Raw genomic sequence first — 13,827 nt, 5'->3', positions numbered from 1 at the left:
AGAACGTACAGCACGCACAACGTAGAAAAAACTGTTATATCTATGGAAACATAGAAAATACGGTGTCCCTATTGGCGATTGTGTACGTTAACGTAAAATACATTGTAGGGAACGTAATTTCGCTAATTGTCTATTTTGTGGTGAAACGAAATTACAACACCAGTTGCTGTTTTTAAATTCGCTGTTCTGGTAGGCAGGAAATGTCTATAATGCAAAATGTGATAAATAAAAATAAGTACTTTGGTAGGGAAATTTACCTATTTTTGAAGCGGAAGTATTTTTCAAAACATCGTTCCAATATTAGTTCTTGACGATTAACAGAAGTTTTGGTTCCAATTTTTATAAAAGTTATGTAAACACATGTACTGAAATGTTAAATCAAATTTATAAAGTTAATTTCAAAATATTTTTACTTACTTTAGTTTATGTGTTTTGTTTGCATTTTTCAAATTGGATAGTAGGACGTACGCTAGTTTTTGCTGCAGTTCTCTTCGTATTGTTGTGAAGGCCTCACGAAAAACATTTGTACTGAAATTTCATAATTACATAACGCCAAATATATTTCGTTGATGACTCACCTAAGTAATAGTAAAAGTTGGAGCTTAGCTGAGTTTGGCCGAAAATATAGTTGAAAAGTTTTGGTAAAAAATTGTGGTCGTCAACTAATTAAAATTTGGGACACTGTCAAAATAATTTATCGAAAGTTCAAAATTGGAAGAAAATAAATTTGGTGAAAGTTAAAAGTCCGAAAATGATACTTCACAAAAAACTACAAAGAAAATATTCATAAAAGAAATCGTCATGTCAAATTAGTTTATTCAAGTGAAATATGTGACCATAAAAGAAGGTGACTTATTTGGCTTGTGGTTATATTTTCCATAGATTTAAAAATTGCGTGAATCTCAGAAATATGTTTAAATATAAGAATAGATAAATAAAGAAATTAATAAACACAATACAAAACTTCAGAATATCTGAAGACAGATGAAAGATATAGGTAGGTATGTATACAAAGATATACATCATAAAATAGTGTACTTCTTTTGATTTTCGTCTTTCGTTAATTGTGTTCCACTAATTCTCAAATCTATTTCCTGTTATTAAATGGTGCGCTATGTTTCTCAGATTATTTTACCTTGTGTCAAAACAGTTTCTTTTTTTTTGGCAAAACAATTTCGTCGACTTCAGCCAATGTGGACAGCACTTTAAAATCCTACTAAACACTGTTAGAAAAATTTACTCGACTAATCAAATGAAGAAAGAAGTGCTGGGCAGCGCCCGAAAAAGTTAACTGAATAACAGAAAAAACAAATATGCAATTGGGTTGATGAAGACTGTGTTTAACTCTTACGGAAGATCACCAAGTAACTGTAGCGCAAACAAAGTTAAAGGTCAGCTGACAGGTCGTAATTAGTCGATTGCGATTTTTTAAAACCTTATTGAATCACTTACAAGAAGATAATATTAGGGGCGCACGGACATATTTTAATGAACAATGTAAGATTTCACAGAACTGAATAAATTCAACAATTGATACAAACCCATGGAGTTTTTCCTGTATTTCTACCTCGATTTAGGACTTTTCTTAACCCAGTAGCTGAAAACTTGGTCGAAGAGTCGTAATGACGTGTGCAGCCCCCTTTGAAATCTACAGATTAAACCTAATTGGGAAACTGTTTAATCAGTGGAAAGTGATTATTAAAAGAAGCCATCCTAGAAGCGAAGACGAATTAAATATCCAATATCCAAGTACACAATGCTTTTGAGGCAATAATTTGTAGGGATTGCCTCAACAGAAATGAAATTTTGAACTTAAATAATTTGTTATAGGTATTTCATGATTATAGATTGACATATTTGTTAAAATAAATTACTTACGCTTGGGCCTTGCGATAAATTGAAAGAATTTTGACAAAGAGAATTACTTTGGGCATATGATATCAAAAAGGCAAATACGGGAAAAATGTTTCAAATAGTGAAACATATTCGACAAATAAAGAAAAACACTGTATTACCAAAAATAATGTAGACTCAAATTTTAATTTTAATCAAACTAGATAAAATTGGTCCAAGGTATCAGACAGGACATACAGGGTCATTATAAAATATTGTAGTCGAAGAAGGCCATGATTTTGGTGACATTTTGTGCCGCCTTTTTCAGTTTTGTGGAAAGGATTACACTAATATTGGAATTTTTATTTTTAACGCCACATTAGTTGACATTAGCGGCTGCACTGTTTCAACGCTTCATCAAATTCTGTCAGATGTCAATAATTTTTTCGTTTGTACTGGTACGTTTTCCCTCACTTTGTCCGTTAATTGACTTGTCTTGTTTTCATTTTTGCTGTCTTCCCCTTTGTTAGAACTTTAATAAGTGTCTCAAAAAAACAGTTTTTATCAAAACTACAGATCATTGTGGAATAATCTCAGGTAATGAACAGAGAGGAATAACTATGGTCAGTGTTACAAATGATTTTTTTAGTTCTTTGGCGCAATCATCATGCCTATTACCGTAATGGGGTGTTAAATGAGGATGGGGATGGAGTGTACTCTGTGGAGGCGTCTAAAAACGAGTATCTAGTGAAATGTTCTGTTGTCATTGATGAAGAATCTTTGAAGACGCTATATGGCGAATTATGGCCAGATTTAACGACACTGGTAGCATTTCTAAGTGAAAACCGACGGGGAGACCTCAAGTTAGTGAAGACGTTGTTGAAGATTTAAGGATGAGAATGGAACAAAGTCCGAATAAAGCTTTGTCAAAAATCTTTACTGTCCGGAGTACCATACAGCCCATGTCAGAAAATCGTAAAAGAGAAGTTACATATGCATCCATACAAGATTTTGTTGGTTCAGGAGCTGCAACCAGCTGATTTTTCTTGCCGCGTTGGGTAGTGTAGTTGGTTTCAAGCTGATATGGACGATAACGGGATTCTCGATTTGTCGTTCTTTTCTGATGAAGCCTGGTTTCATCTGTTAGGCTATTATGTCAACTGACAGAACTTCAGAATTTGGTGTATAGAAAATACTCACGCTTTTGAAGAAACACCATCACACGCTATGAAGGTTGGTGTGTGGTTAGCAGACGACGATTCATAGGCCTGATACTTTTTCAAGTAAATGAATGTGATCAATAAACAAAATTAGATGTAGAAAGTGTATGTAGGTACTGCAATAAAGTTTTTTATTTTCAGTAACTTTCATTTTTCTTTCGGTGTTAGTTGCATTCTCTTAATTTAAAACTTACTTCAACTTACTGTTTAGTAATAATTGTAATTTTACTATTAGGAAAGTTAAAAATCTTTATTAAACATTCTGTTGTTTCAAGAGATCTCATAATCATCTACAGAACTCTTAACACTATGCTCCTGAAATTTTATTGGTTTTTTCATCTTTTTTGTTATAGAAATTTTGAAAAATCTTGATATTAGGATGGCCATGTGGGCGTGTTTTGGGTAGAACCTCTTTGACATTCCTGTTATGCAGATCTGGCATGTTTCAGATATCTAGAAACTGCAAAGCTGAAGGTAATGTTTGGACATAGCAGTTTTCACCTATTGTAGGGATGAAGATCAAGGCTTTCAGTTGTGTTTTTTCAAGAGAAAAGCACCGGTCACAAACCATGTCTGCACCAATATTTTGACGATTCCTTACAATTTACAAACAGAACTTTCGAGGGATCACAACTTTGGCAAAATTATTTACTGCAAAAACTCATTAGGTACTCATAGTGTTCGTTAACTGTGATAAGACTTGCTCTGCCATTGTCCATTACGTGATTTTTCACAATTTTTACCTTCAGGGTACCTATAAAAATGTAATTTTTTAATTAATTACCGTGTTCATTGGTTTCGACAAATTTAACCTCACTTTTTGGATTTCATTATTTGAAAAATTATTGCTTCTTTGCAAAACAGACCAGATTATTTATTCTGTTCAAGTCCAATCGACTTTCCAAGGTGTAATTCATGACAAAGCCCTTAAACGTTTTTCTGACAATTTACAATTTTTGAAACTGAAATGTATTGCAGTGGCGTTCACAAATGCTCGATAACACTGCAACCCTTAATGCTCTGGCCTGGCGTCTTTTCGTGTCTATTTAAAATGAAATTAAACCGCGAACCGGGCATTTCAATTTTTGACACATCTGACAGATTTGTTTGGACGTTCGTGACATTTCAAAACAGTTCAAATCATTTTGGTGATTAGCGGCACGAGAAAAATTTCATTTGTTTTTCATAGGTGAGTTGACTACAATATTTTATAATGACCCTGTATCTCGCTGCTAAAATACGGTCGAACAAATTCAGTTTTTTTCAATTCTATTTTTTTTAATATAAATCCTATAATTAAAGTATGTAATAAAATCTCTCAAAAGTTAGGGTAACATTGTTTTTAATAGATAGAGCAAAATTACCGTCCCTGATATGATCAACAAAATAACAATAAAAAAATGAGGCGGCGGATGGTAATAAAATATTGAAAGTCTTGCCCGGCGTAGAGGAGTTTTGGATCACCGTTGAACTAATCATTCGACAGATTTTTGGTGACTATTCGAGTTCAACCATCATTATTCATTTTATTAAACGAAAGGTTTTGCTCCACATTTTACTAAGAATTCCACAATTTTTCTGTGACCTTGAGAGGAAGCTGCGGAAAGCGGTGTCTTACCATCTTTATTAGCGCGATTGATTTCGGCTCCGCATTTCACCAGGCATTCGACAACTTTTTCGTGACCTCGAGAGGAAGCTGCGTAAAGCGGTGTTCGACCATATTTATCAGCGCGATTGATTTCGGCTCCGCATTTCACCAGGAATTCGACAATTTCTTGGTGACCTTGAGAGGAAGCAGCGCACAGAGGTGCCTTACCACTTTTACCAGCGCGACTGATTTCGGCTCCGCGTTTCACCAGGTATTCGACAATTTTTTCATGACCTCGATAAGAAGCTGCGTAAAGAGGTGTCGTACCATCATTGCCAGCGCGATTGATTTCGGCTCCGCATTTCATCAGGCATTCGACAATTCTTTCGTGACCTTTATAGGAAGCTGCGTAGAGCGGTGTCCATCCATTGTAATTAGGGCGATTGATTTCGGCTCTACATTTTACCAGGCACTTAACAATTTTTTCCTCACCTTGAGAGGAAGCTGCGTAGAGCGGGGTCTGACCATCATCATCAGCGCGATTTATTTCTGCTCCGCATTTTACCAGGCAGTCGACAATTTTTTTGTGACCTTGAGAGGAAGCTGCGTAAAGCGGTGTCTTACCACTTTTATCAACCCGATTGATTTTGGCTCCGCAATTCATCAGGCATTCGACAATTTTTTCGTTACCTTTATAGGAAGCTGCGTAGAGCGGTGTCCATCCATTGTCATTGGTGCGATTGATTTCGGCTCCACATTTTACCAGGCATTCGACCATTTTTTCGTCACCTTGAGAGGAAGCTGCGTAGAGCGGGGTCTGACCATCATTATCAGCGCGATTTATTTCTGCTCCGCATTTCATCAGGCATTCGACAATTTTTTCGTGACCTTGAGAGAAAGCTGCGTAGAGCGGTGTCTTACCACTTTCATCAACGCGATTGATTTGGGCTCCGCATTTCATCAGGCATTCGACTATTTTTTCGTTACCTTTATAGGAAGCTGCGTAGAGCGGTGTCCATCCACTGTCATTAGGGCGATTGATTTGGGCACCGCATTTTACCAGGCATTCGACAATTTTTTTGTGACCTTGAGAGGAAGCTGCGGAAAGCGGTGTCTTACCACTTTTATCAACGCGATTGATTTTGGCTCCGCATTTCATCAGGCATTCGACAATTTTTTCGTGACCTTGAGAGGAAGCTGCGTAGAGCGGTGTCCATCCAATGTCATTAGTGCGATTGATTTCGGCTCCGTATTTCACCAGGCATTCGACAATTTCTTCGTGACCTTGAGAGGAAGCTGCGTAGAGCGGTGTCCATCCATCGTCATTAGTGCGATTGATTTCGGCTCCGCATTGTATCAGGCATTCGACAAGCTTTTTGTGACCTTGAGAGGAAGCTGCGTAAAGCGGTGTCTTACCACTTTTATCAGCGCGATTGATTTCGGCTCCGCATTTCACCAGGCATTCGACAACTTTTTCGTGACCTCGAGAGGAAGCTGCGTAAAGCGGTGTCTCACCATCTTTATCAACGCGATTGATTTCGGCTTTTCTACATTTCACCAGGGATTCGACAATTTTTTCGTGACCTCGAGAGGAAGCTGCGTAAAGCGGTGTCTCACCATCAGCATCAGCGGGATTGATTTCGGCTCCGCATTTCACCAGGTACTCGACAATGTTTTCATGACCTCGATAAGAAGCTGCGTAAAGCGGTGTTCGACCATATTTATCAGCGCGACTGATTTCGGCTCCGCGTTTCACCAGGTATTCGACAATTTTTTCATGACCTCGATAAGAAGCTGCGTAAAGAGGTGTCGTTCCATCATTACCAGCGCGATTGATTTCGGCTCCGCATTTCATCAGGCATTCGACAATTCTTTCGTGACCTTTATAGGAAGCTGCGTAGAGCGGTGTCCATCCATTGTATTTAGGGCGATTGATTTCGGCTCCACATTTTACCAGGCATTCGACCATTTTTTCGTCACCTTGAGAGGAAGCTGCGTAGAGCGGGGTCTGACCATCATTATCAGCGTAATTTATTTCTGCTTCGCATTTCCTCAGGCATTCGACAATTTCTTCGTGACCTTGAGAGAAAGCTGCGTAGAGCGGTGTCTTACCACTTTTATCAACGCGATTGATTTGGGCTCCGCATTTCATCAGGCATTCGACAATTTTTTCGTGACCTTTATAGGAAGCTGCGTAGAGCGGTGTCCATCCACTGTCATTAGGACGATTGATTTCGGCACCGCATTTTACCAGGCATTCGACAATTTTTTCGTGACCTTGAGAGGAAGCTGCGTAAAGCGGTGTCTTACCACTTTTATCAGGGCGATTGATTTCGGCTCCGCGTTTCACCAGGCATTCGACAATATTTTCGTAACCTTGAGAGGAAGCTGCGTAAAGCGGTGTCTTACCACTTTTATCAGCGCGATTGATTTCAGCTCCGCATTTCACCAGGCATTCGACAATATTTTCGTGACCTATATAGGAAGCTGCGTAGAGTAAAGTCACTAGATCTACTATTACTTTTAGAAAGTACGGCAAACTGCCTGTGGTCGGAATTCGACAGAGAGGAACCTAACCTATGTGTTAAACAAAGATAGCGCGAGGCTAGTAATTTTCGCTATCTGTCAACGAAAGGTTGATGTGTTTACGATTTGAGGTTACGACAGACTGTACTAGAATTATTGAGTTAACGGACCGGAAAGAACACTATTCCAGTCTCAAAGTAACTCCAGCCCTATTCAACGAGAAAGTGTCACCGGTAACCAGCAAACAGTCGTGGAAGACGTGTTACCACCAAGGCAATTGACGGCCAAATGACAGTAACAGGATCGCCATACTGGAAGCAAAAAATACCTGCTGTCGAAAAGACGGAGCATAACAAGGACACAGATATATTTCTATTTCATAAAAGTTACTAATTGCCACACATTTCAAGATCGAGTCACATTAGCGTAGAGCGGTGTCCATCCAATGTCATTAGTGCGATTGATTTCGGCTCCGCATTTCACCAGGCATTCGACAATATTTTCGTGACCTATATAGGAAGCTGCGTAGAGCGGTGTCCATCCAATGTCATTAGTGCGATTGATTTCGGCTCCGTATTTCACCAGGCATTCGACAGTTTTTTCGTGACCTATATAGGAAGCTGTGTAGAGCGGTGTCCATCCATTGTCATTAGTGCCATTGATTTCGGCTTCGTATTTCACCAGGCATTCGACAGTTTCTTCGTGACCTTGAAAGGAAGCTGCGTAGAGCGGTGTCCATCCATCGTCATTAGTGCGATTGATTTCGGCTCCGCATTTTATCAGGCATTCGACAAGCTTTTTGTGACCTTGAAAGGAAGCTGCATAGAGCAATGTCTTCTCATAATTATTAACTGGATTAATTTTTGCTCCGCCCTTGACCAGGTATTCGAAAATTTTTTCGTGACCTTGAGAGGAAGCTGCGTAAAGCGGTGTCTTACCGCTTTTATCAGCGCGATTGATTTCGGCTCCGCCTTTCACCAGGCATTCGACAACTTTTTCGTGACCTTCCGAGCAAGCTATATGAAGCGGTGTCTTACCGCTTTTATCAGCGCGATTTATTTCTGCTCCGCATTTCACCAGGCATTCGACAATTTTTTTGTGACCTTGGGAGGAAGCTGCATAGAGCAATGTCTTCTCATATTTATTAACTGGATTAATTTTTGCTCCGCCCTTGACGAGGCATTCGACAATTTTTTCGTGACCTTGAGAGGAAGCTGCGTAAAGCGGAGTCAATCCATTGTCATTAGTGCCATTGATTTCGGCTCCGTATTTCACCAGGCATTCGACAATTTCTTCGTGACCTTGAGAGGAAGCTGCGTAGAGCGGTGTCCATCCATTGTCATTAGTGCGATTGATTTCGGCTCCGTATTTCACCAGGCATTCGACAGTTTTTTCGTGACCTTGAGAGGAAGCTAGGTAAAGCGGTGTCACACCATGTTTAGTAGCGCGATTGATTTCGGCTCCGCATTTCACCAGGCATTCGACAATTTTTTCCTGACCTTGAAAGGAAGCTTCGTGAAACGGTGTCCAATCATAGATATCAGCGCAATTGAGTTCTGCTCCGCTTTTCACCAGGTATTCGACAATTTTTTCGTGACCTTGAGAGGAAGCTGCATAAAGCGGTGTCTGACCATCATCATCAGCGCGATTGATTTCGGCTCCGCATTTCATCAGGCATTCGACCATTTTTTCGTGACCTTGAGAGCAAGCTGCGTAAAGCGGTGTCGAACCATAATTATCAGCGCCATTGATTTCGGCTCCGCAATTGACTAAACACTCTATAACTGTTTCGTGCCCCTCTCGAGAAGCTATTATAAGAGGCGTACTACCATCGAATTCAACACTAAAATTTACTTTATTATTAGAAATACTCGAAAATGAAAATAATATTTTAATCGCTTCTGCGTATCCGTGCAAAGCGGCAAAAAATAAAATATTAATTTTGTCTGTTGGACTATACGAATCTTTCAGTTGTAATTTGCGTGATTGCAATAATTCCAGTTCCGCTCCCAAACTTTCACTTTCTTGTGCCCATGCTAAGGGTGTGAGTTGATGTAAAAAATCTTCTTCTAATATTTCACATTTGTCCAACAAAAACAATAACGCTTTAGAATATTCTTTCGTTTCTAATGAAGCATTCATTATCTGTTGATATGCTTCGATAATATAATGCATAAATTTGGTTTGTACTTTTAAACGCCCATGTCTTCGTCCCCAAGAACAAATGAGATGTAAGGCACTTCTTCCACACTCATCTTTACGTTTTATTATTTCGTCGTCAAAGTTCTCCACTTCATCAAAATTTCTATATAAAATCGCGATGTGGACCGGTGAATTTTTGCCAGTTAACATGTCGAAGAAGAAACGTACGTTATTATACTTCGCATCAAAAAATATGACCCTGTGTATCATTTTAAAATTTCTAGAAAAATGTAAGGCAACAAAATATTCGGCAAATGAAGCATGTGCAAATTGCGGAATGCCGTTTTGTAGTCCAGTCACGATACCAACAGTTGCGAAATCTTCAGAAACAGAATCTATCTTTTGCGAATAATCTATCTTTAATTGTTTCAAAATATTTTCAGGAAATATTACTTTGAGCGCCAACTTTTCATACTGTTGCAATTTTTCTTCCATTTCCTTCTTCACTTTTTCTTGCCAAAAATCATTGTTTACAGGAACTTTGCCTTCGTAGAAAAACTTAAATTTTCCTTCAATAAAGTAACGATACATGTCAGTCAAGAGAAATTTATTGTTTAATAACTCTAAATATTTTTCCTTATTTTTAAGAAATACGTCTGTAAGCATAAAAATTTGAAGAGGGATTCCCAATATATCTATATGTTTTGTAAATGCAAATGTGGATTTAATTTTGTCGATCGTGAGTTTCATATTTGCAGACGCAATAAAACTGTTAAGACGTTTCTTAATGTAGTCGTCTTGCTCGACTTCGGTGAGTTGATTGATGTCCACTGACAGAGTATTAAATTTTTCTTCCAGAGAAGATCTCAAATGTTGCCTTGCCGTAACCCACTGAATGAAACATTTCCGCGATAACATAAGAATGAGATCTAAAGTCCCATTTAAATAGTGAGTAAATATTTCATCAAGAGCGTCCCATACGTAAACCACATTGCGTTGCTCTAAACACAGTGTGAGATATTCTCGATCCAGCCCAGCCAGGTGTCGATATTTTTCGTTTAAAATAAATGTTTCGAATAGTTCTAAGTCTGATTTTTTAGACTTTGCTGAATTTTTAAAGAAAGACTTAACATCTTGAGCACTCAGAATCACCGTCCAATATCTCGCACAACAGTTGTTTTTTAGACTTTTCGTTAACTCGGTTTTGCCCATTCCTGGGTCAGCTGTTATTAGATTTATGTTGTTGCTGAATTCGGAAGACCAAATTTCATTTTCGTTTTTGGAAAGACTAGGTAATTTATACTTTCGCAGTTCATTAACACATCCTTTGCTTCCAATCCATTCCAAATTTTGATCGCTGAGAAATTTAAAATAGTGCACAGTTGTGGATTCTGGTGTTTTAGAACATATTATTTGAAAATCAGAATCACTACAATTTTTTTCACTCCTTACAAAAATTGGTTTATCAAAAATTTTGGGGTCTGTATTACTTAAAAAACCCTGGATGTCTGTTAGAGTATGCTTTTTATATATTTTCAATTGCTGAGAATTACCTTTGCAATTTAAAATGATAACAGTGTTTCGATTAACATGTTCTAAATATTTAATGTCTATAATATTGACTGACAAATATCTGTCGATATAAAGATTAGGAAAAACTTCCTTTTGTCCATCTATATGGCATGGACCATTTGCCATCTCTAAAAGTTTTTCCACAGTAACATGCTTAAAAATTTCTTCATTTTTGTCGAAAGCAGTCACCAAATTACGTGGTTCTTTGCCTTGTATAGAAATGGTGAATTTTCGCAATTCTTTTTCATACAATTCGACTTCTGGTTTCAAGTTGAACAAGTTTTGAAACACAGAGTGTTTTTTCATCCATTCTTCATATTTACCCTCGCCAAGAATAATAAATTTTGCATCTGGACAGAGGTTAATAGCTTTCTCCATATTGACGTGTTTTTTCAAAATGAGTGGACATTTCTCCATCAGCCATAACAATTGAGTCAACAAATTTGCATCCAGATTTTCGACACCAGTTATATAATTTAAAGAAAGAGAATAAATTAATCGAACTTTGTTTAGTTCTTTGAGGTCAATGTTTTGGTCCAAATCTCCCCACAAATTTTTAACTGCGTTGCTGCCTTTTTTTTCCAACAACGTAATGTCGAACAGACAAATAGCCTCTCGAAGTATTTTCATTTCGTCTGTGACCGAACCAAAAACAAACGGTTCGATCTGAGAAGAAAGCAAACGAAGTGCGATTGCACGTTGCATCATTCTTTTGCTTAGCTTTTCTTTTTTTCCATCTCGCATACTCCATTCTGATATGATGTAGACGTACTTAATGAAAGTTTCTTCGTAAGAGCAAAACATGTCAGTAAATTTATTCATTGTTGATTTTGTAAGAGCTTCAAAACGTTCTTGGTTTGTGTAAAGACGAAAGCGCTCGAAGAATGTTCGGTACTGCTGAATTTTTTCAGCATTCTGTTTAGTCCATTCGTCCTCTACTATGTGAAATGTATGATAATAATTTATATTTTCAGAAGTTCTTAAAACGTCGAAATCGTCTCCTGAAACTGTTTTTTTACTGACTGTCACGTAAAACTCTTCCCCTTCTAGTTTAAATTTCGTTTCTTCTGAAATTTTAAATGTATTTGTGGTAAATAATATAAATTCTTGCACTTCGCCTTGAACCTCTTGAGCAGATTTGAAATATTTAATTAAACTAAAGTCTCCCTTTTTGCCTGCCAGTTGCTTTATATATAATTGTTTTTTTTCATTACTGTGTTTTAACTGCAGTGCTGTTGTTTTCATTCCGCTATCTGTCTCAATTACAATAACCACGTCATCAAAATCACCAAAATTTTTATCGTTCGAAGAAATGTAGAAATCTTTTATTTTACTGTCGCTTACCAATTGTAGTGCGACTTTAGCGGTAACCAAATCTTCGTATTTTTTTCCCTTGTCGGTGGTTCCTGCTCGTTTTTCAAAAATCTGGAATAGAAATCAAGGAATCAACAATGTGAATAAATCGAAAATAGTTGTAAATCATTTCAAAATTAGACTTCGAAATAGTTCTAAGTTTTTTTTATGCTTTTGCACATATAAATGCAGACAGGTCTTGTTTGAGTTATTTTTTCTGGTACAAAATAACGGAAAAAACGTATATTTCATCATAAATAAATTTACCTTATCCGACGAAGTTTTATTTCTTTCGCCATTTGTTGCTTGTCCAGCCAGAACTATATTTTCTTCGGTATTTCCCTTACTTTGATGACTGTCTTCAGATAGAGCAGCTTGCTTGTTTGGAGTGTCTTCTATTCCTATTAGATCTGTCCGCTAAAAATAATTTAATTAACAAAATTATTATCGTGTTTTCGCAGAAACATTGTTAAAATTATTCTAAGTAACTTTAACAATTACGTGGCTAAAGTTTCAAAACTTTAATCATTTTTCTTAGAGATGAAATAATGGACCGTGAACAAGAAATATGAAAATTTCGAGACGATGATATCATCTGGTAAAAAAATTGATCTGAACACATGGTGTACAAAAAAATGGAAAACTCTAGATTTTTCTTAATACGTTTTATACGTTCTCTTGTAAAATTGTATAAGTCTCCCATTTCCGTCTGTCTGTCCGTCTGTCCGTCTGTCCGTCCGTCTGTCCGTCTGTCCGTCTGTCCGTCTGTCCGTCTGTCCGTCTGTCCGTCTGTCTGCCGTCCCGGATTTTTATTAAACTGATAATCTCCGAAAGTACTGGACCGATTGTTGTGAAATTTTGTACTTATATAAGGAATATCATGTAGATGGTAAAACGCTAACCAAAATTTGTCTAATCATCCCCACCACAAATGCGATGACGTCACTTTAAAATTGTACATAGTAAATGGGTTTTAAATTGTATAAAATTATAGAGTCCTACACATGTAGTTTACGACTCCGAATCGAGTTTTTACCCGAAACGTCCAGATTTAAAAAAAAAAAATCGAAATTATAAAACAACATTTTCCAATTATAAAACAACATTTTCCAATTTAATTTTGAACCTGCTAACCCGAATGTTTTGAAATGTTGCAGATGTTTTAAGGCTCCAAAGAGCATCATAAATCTTTAGTCAAAATATATTTGGTTATCCCCTCCAAAAACTTGATGACGTCAGCTCAAAAGTTTGCCGAATAAATCCTATCTAAAATGTACAAAATATGATGCGTCTGTACTTGTGATATATCACTCCATTCATATTTTTTGGGTTTGCATATACAGGTGACTCAAAAAAATTAATGAATGCATGAATTTATTTTATTGGTTTAATCAGGATTTACAGAACCGAATGCTTTGAAATCTTGGAGATGTTTTAAAGTTATTATAAGCATGGTAATTTTTTTATCAAAATGTATTTGCTCATCCCCCCTAAAAAATTGAAGACGTCACTCCAAAATTTTGCTGAATAAATCCTATCTAAAATGTACAAAATATGATGAGTCTGTACTTGTGATTTATCATTCCATTCATA

At 37.1% G+C, this 13,827-nt stretch overlaps 1 protein-coding gene and 1 long non-coding RNA gene across 2 annotated transcripts in view; both read right to left on the bottom strand.

Annotated features, from left to right (window-relative positions):
- Positions 1 to 133: 133 nt before the first annotated feature.
- On the bottom strand, positions 134 to 2,309 carry LOC135138755 (uncharacterized). Its single transcript, XR_010282050.1, has 4 exons — positions 579 to 2,309; positions 418 to 528; positions 258 to 365; positions 134 to 204 (listed from the first exon to the last, which is right to left on the bottom strand). It is a non-coding gene; the product is annotated as an uncharacterized LOC135138755 (long non-coding RNA).
- Positions 2,310 to 3,088: 779 nt separating this feature from the next.
- The window catches only part of LOC135138740 (uncharacterized), a 60,446-nt gene continuing 49,707 nt past the window's right edge, over positions 3,089 to 13,827 (bottom strand). Inside the window, exons 5-8 of the mRNA XM_064068732.1 lie at positions 12,502 to 12,651; positions 8,568 to 12,306; positions 8,073 to 8,270; positions 3,089 to 7,116 (exon numbers count right to left, since the gene is read on the bottom strand). Coding sequence (XP_063924802.1) covers positions 4,583 to 7,116; positions 8,073 to 8,270; positions 8,568 to 12,306; positions 12,502 to 12,651 — 6,621 coding nt within the window. The 3' untranslated portion in view covers positions 3,089 to 4,582. The remainder of the gene's footprint in view (positions 7,117 to 8,072; positions 8,271 to 8,567; positions 12,307 to 12,501; positions 12,652 to 13,827) is intronic.

This window comes from Zophobas morio, unplaced genomic scaffold (genome assembly GCF_036711695.1).
Source record: "Zophobas morio isolate AGI-343-1 ecotype UQ-CSIRO unplaced genomic scaffold, CSIRO_AGI_Zmor_V1 ptg000030l, whole genome shotgun sequence".
Lineage (NCBI taxonomy): Eukaryota > Metazoa > Arthropoda > Insecta > Coleoptera > Tenebrionidae > Zophobas > Zophobas morio.
Note: the sequence above shows the minus strand (reverse complement) of the source record. Positions and strands in the feature narration are given on the sequence as shown.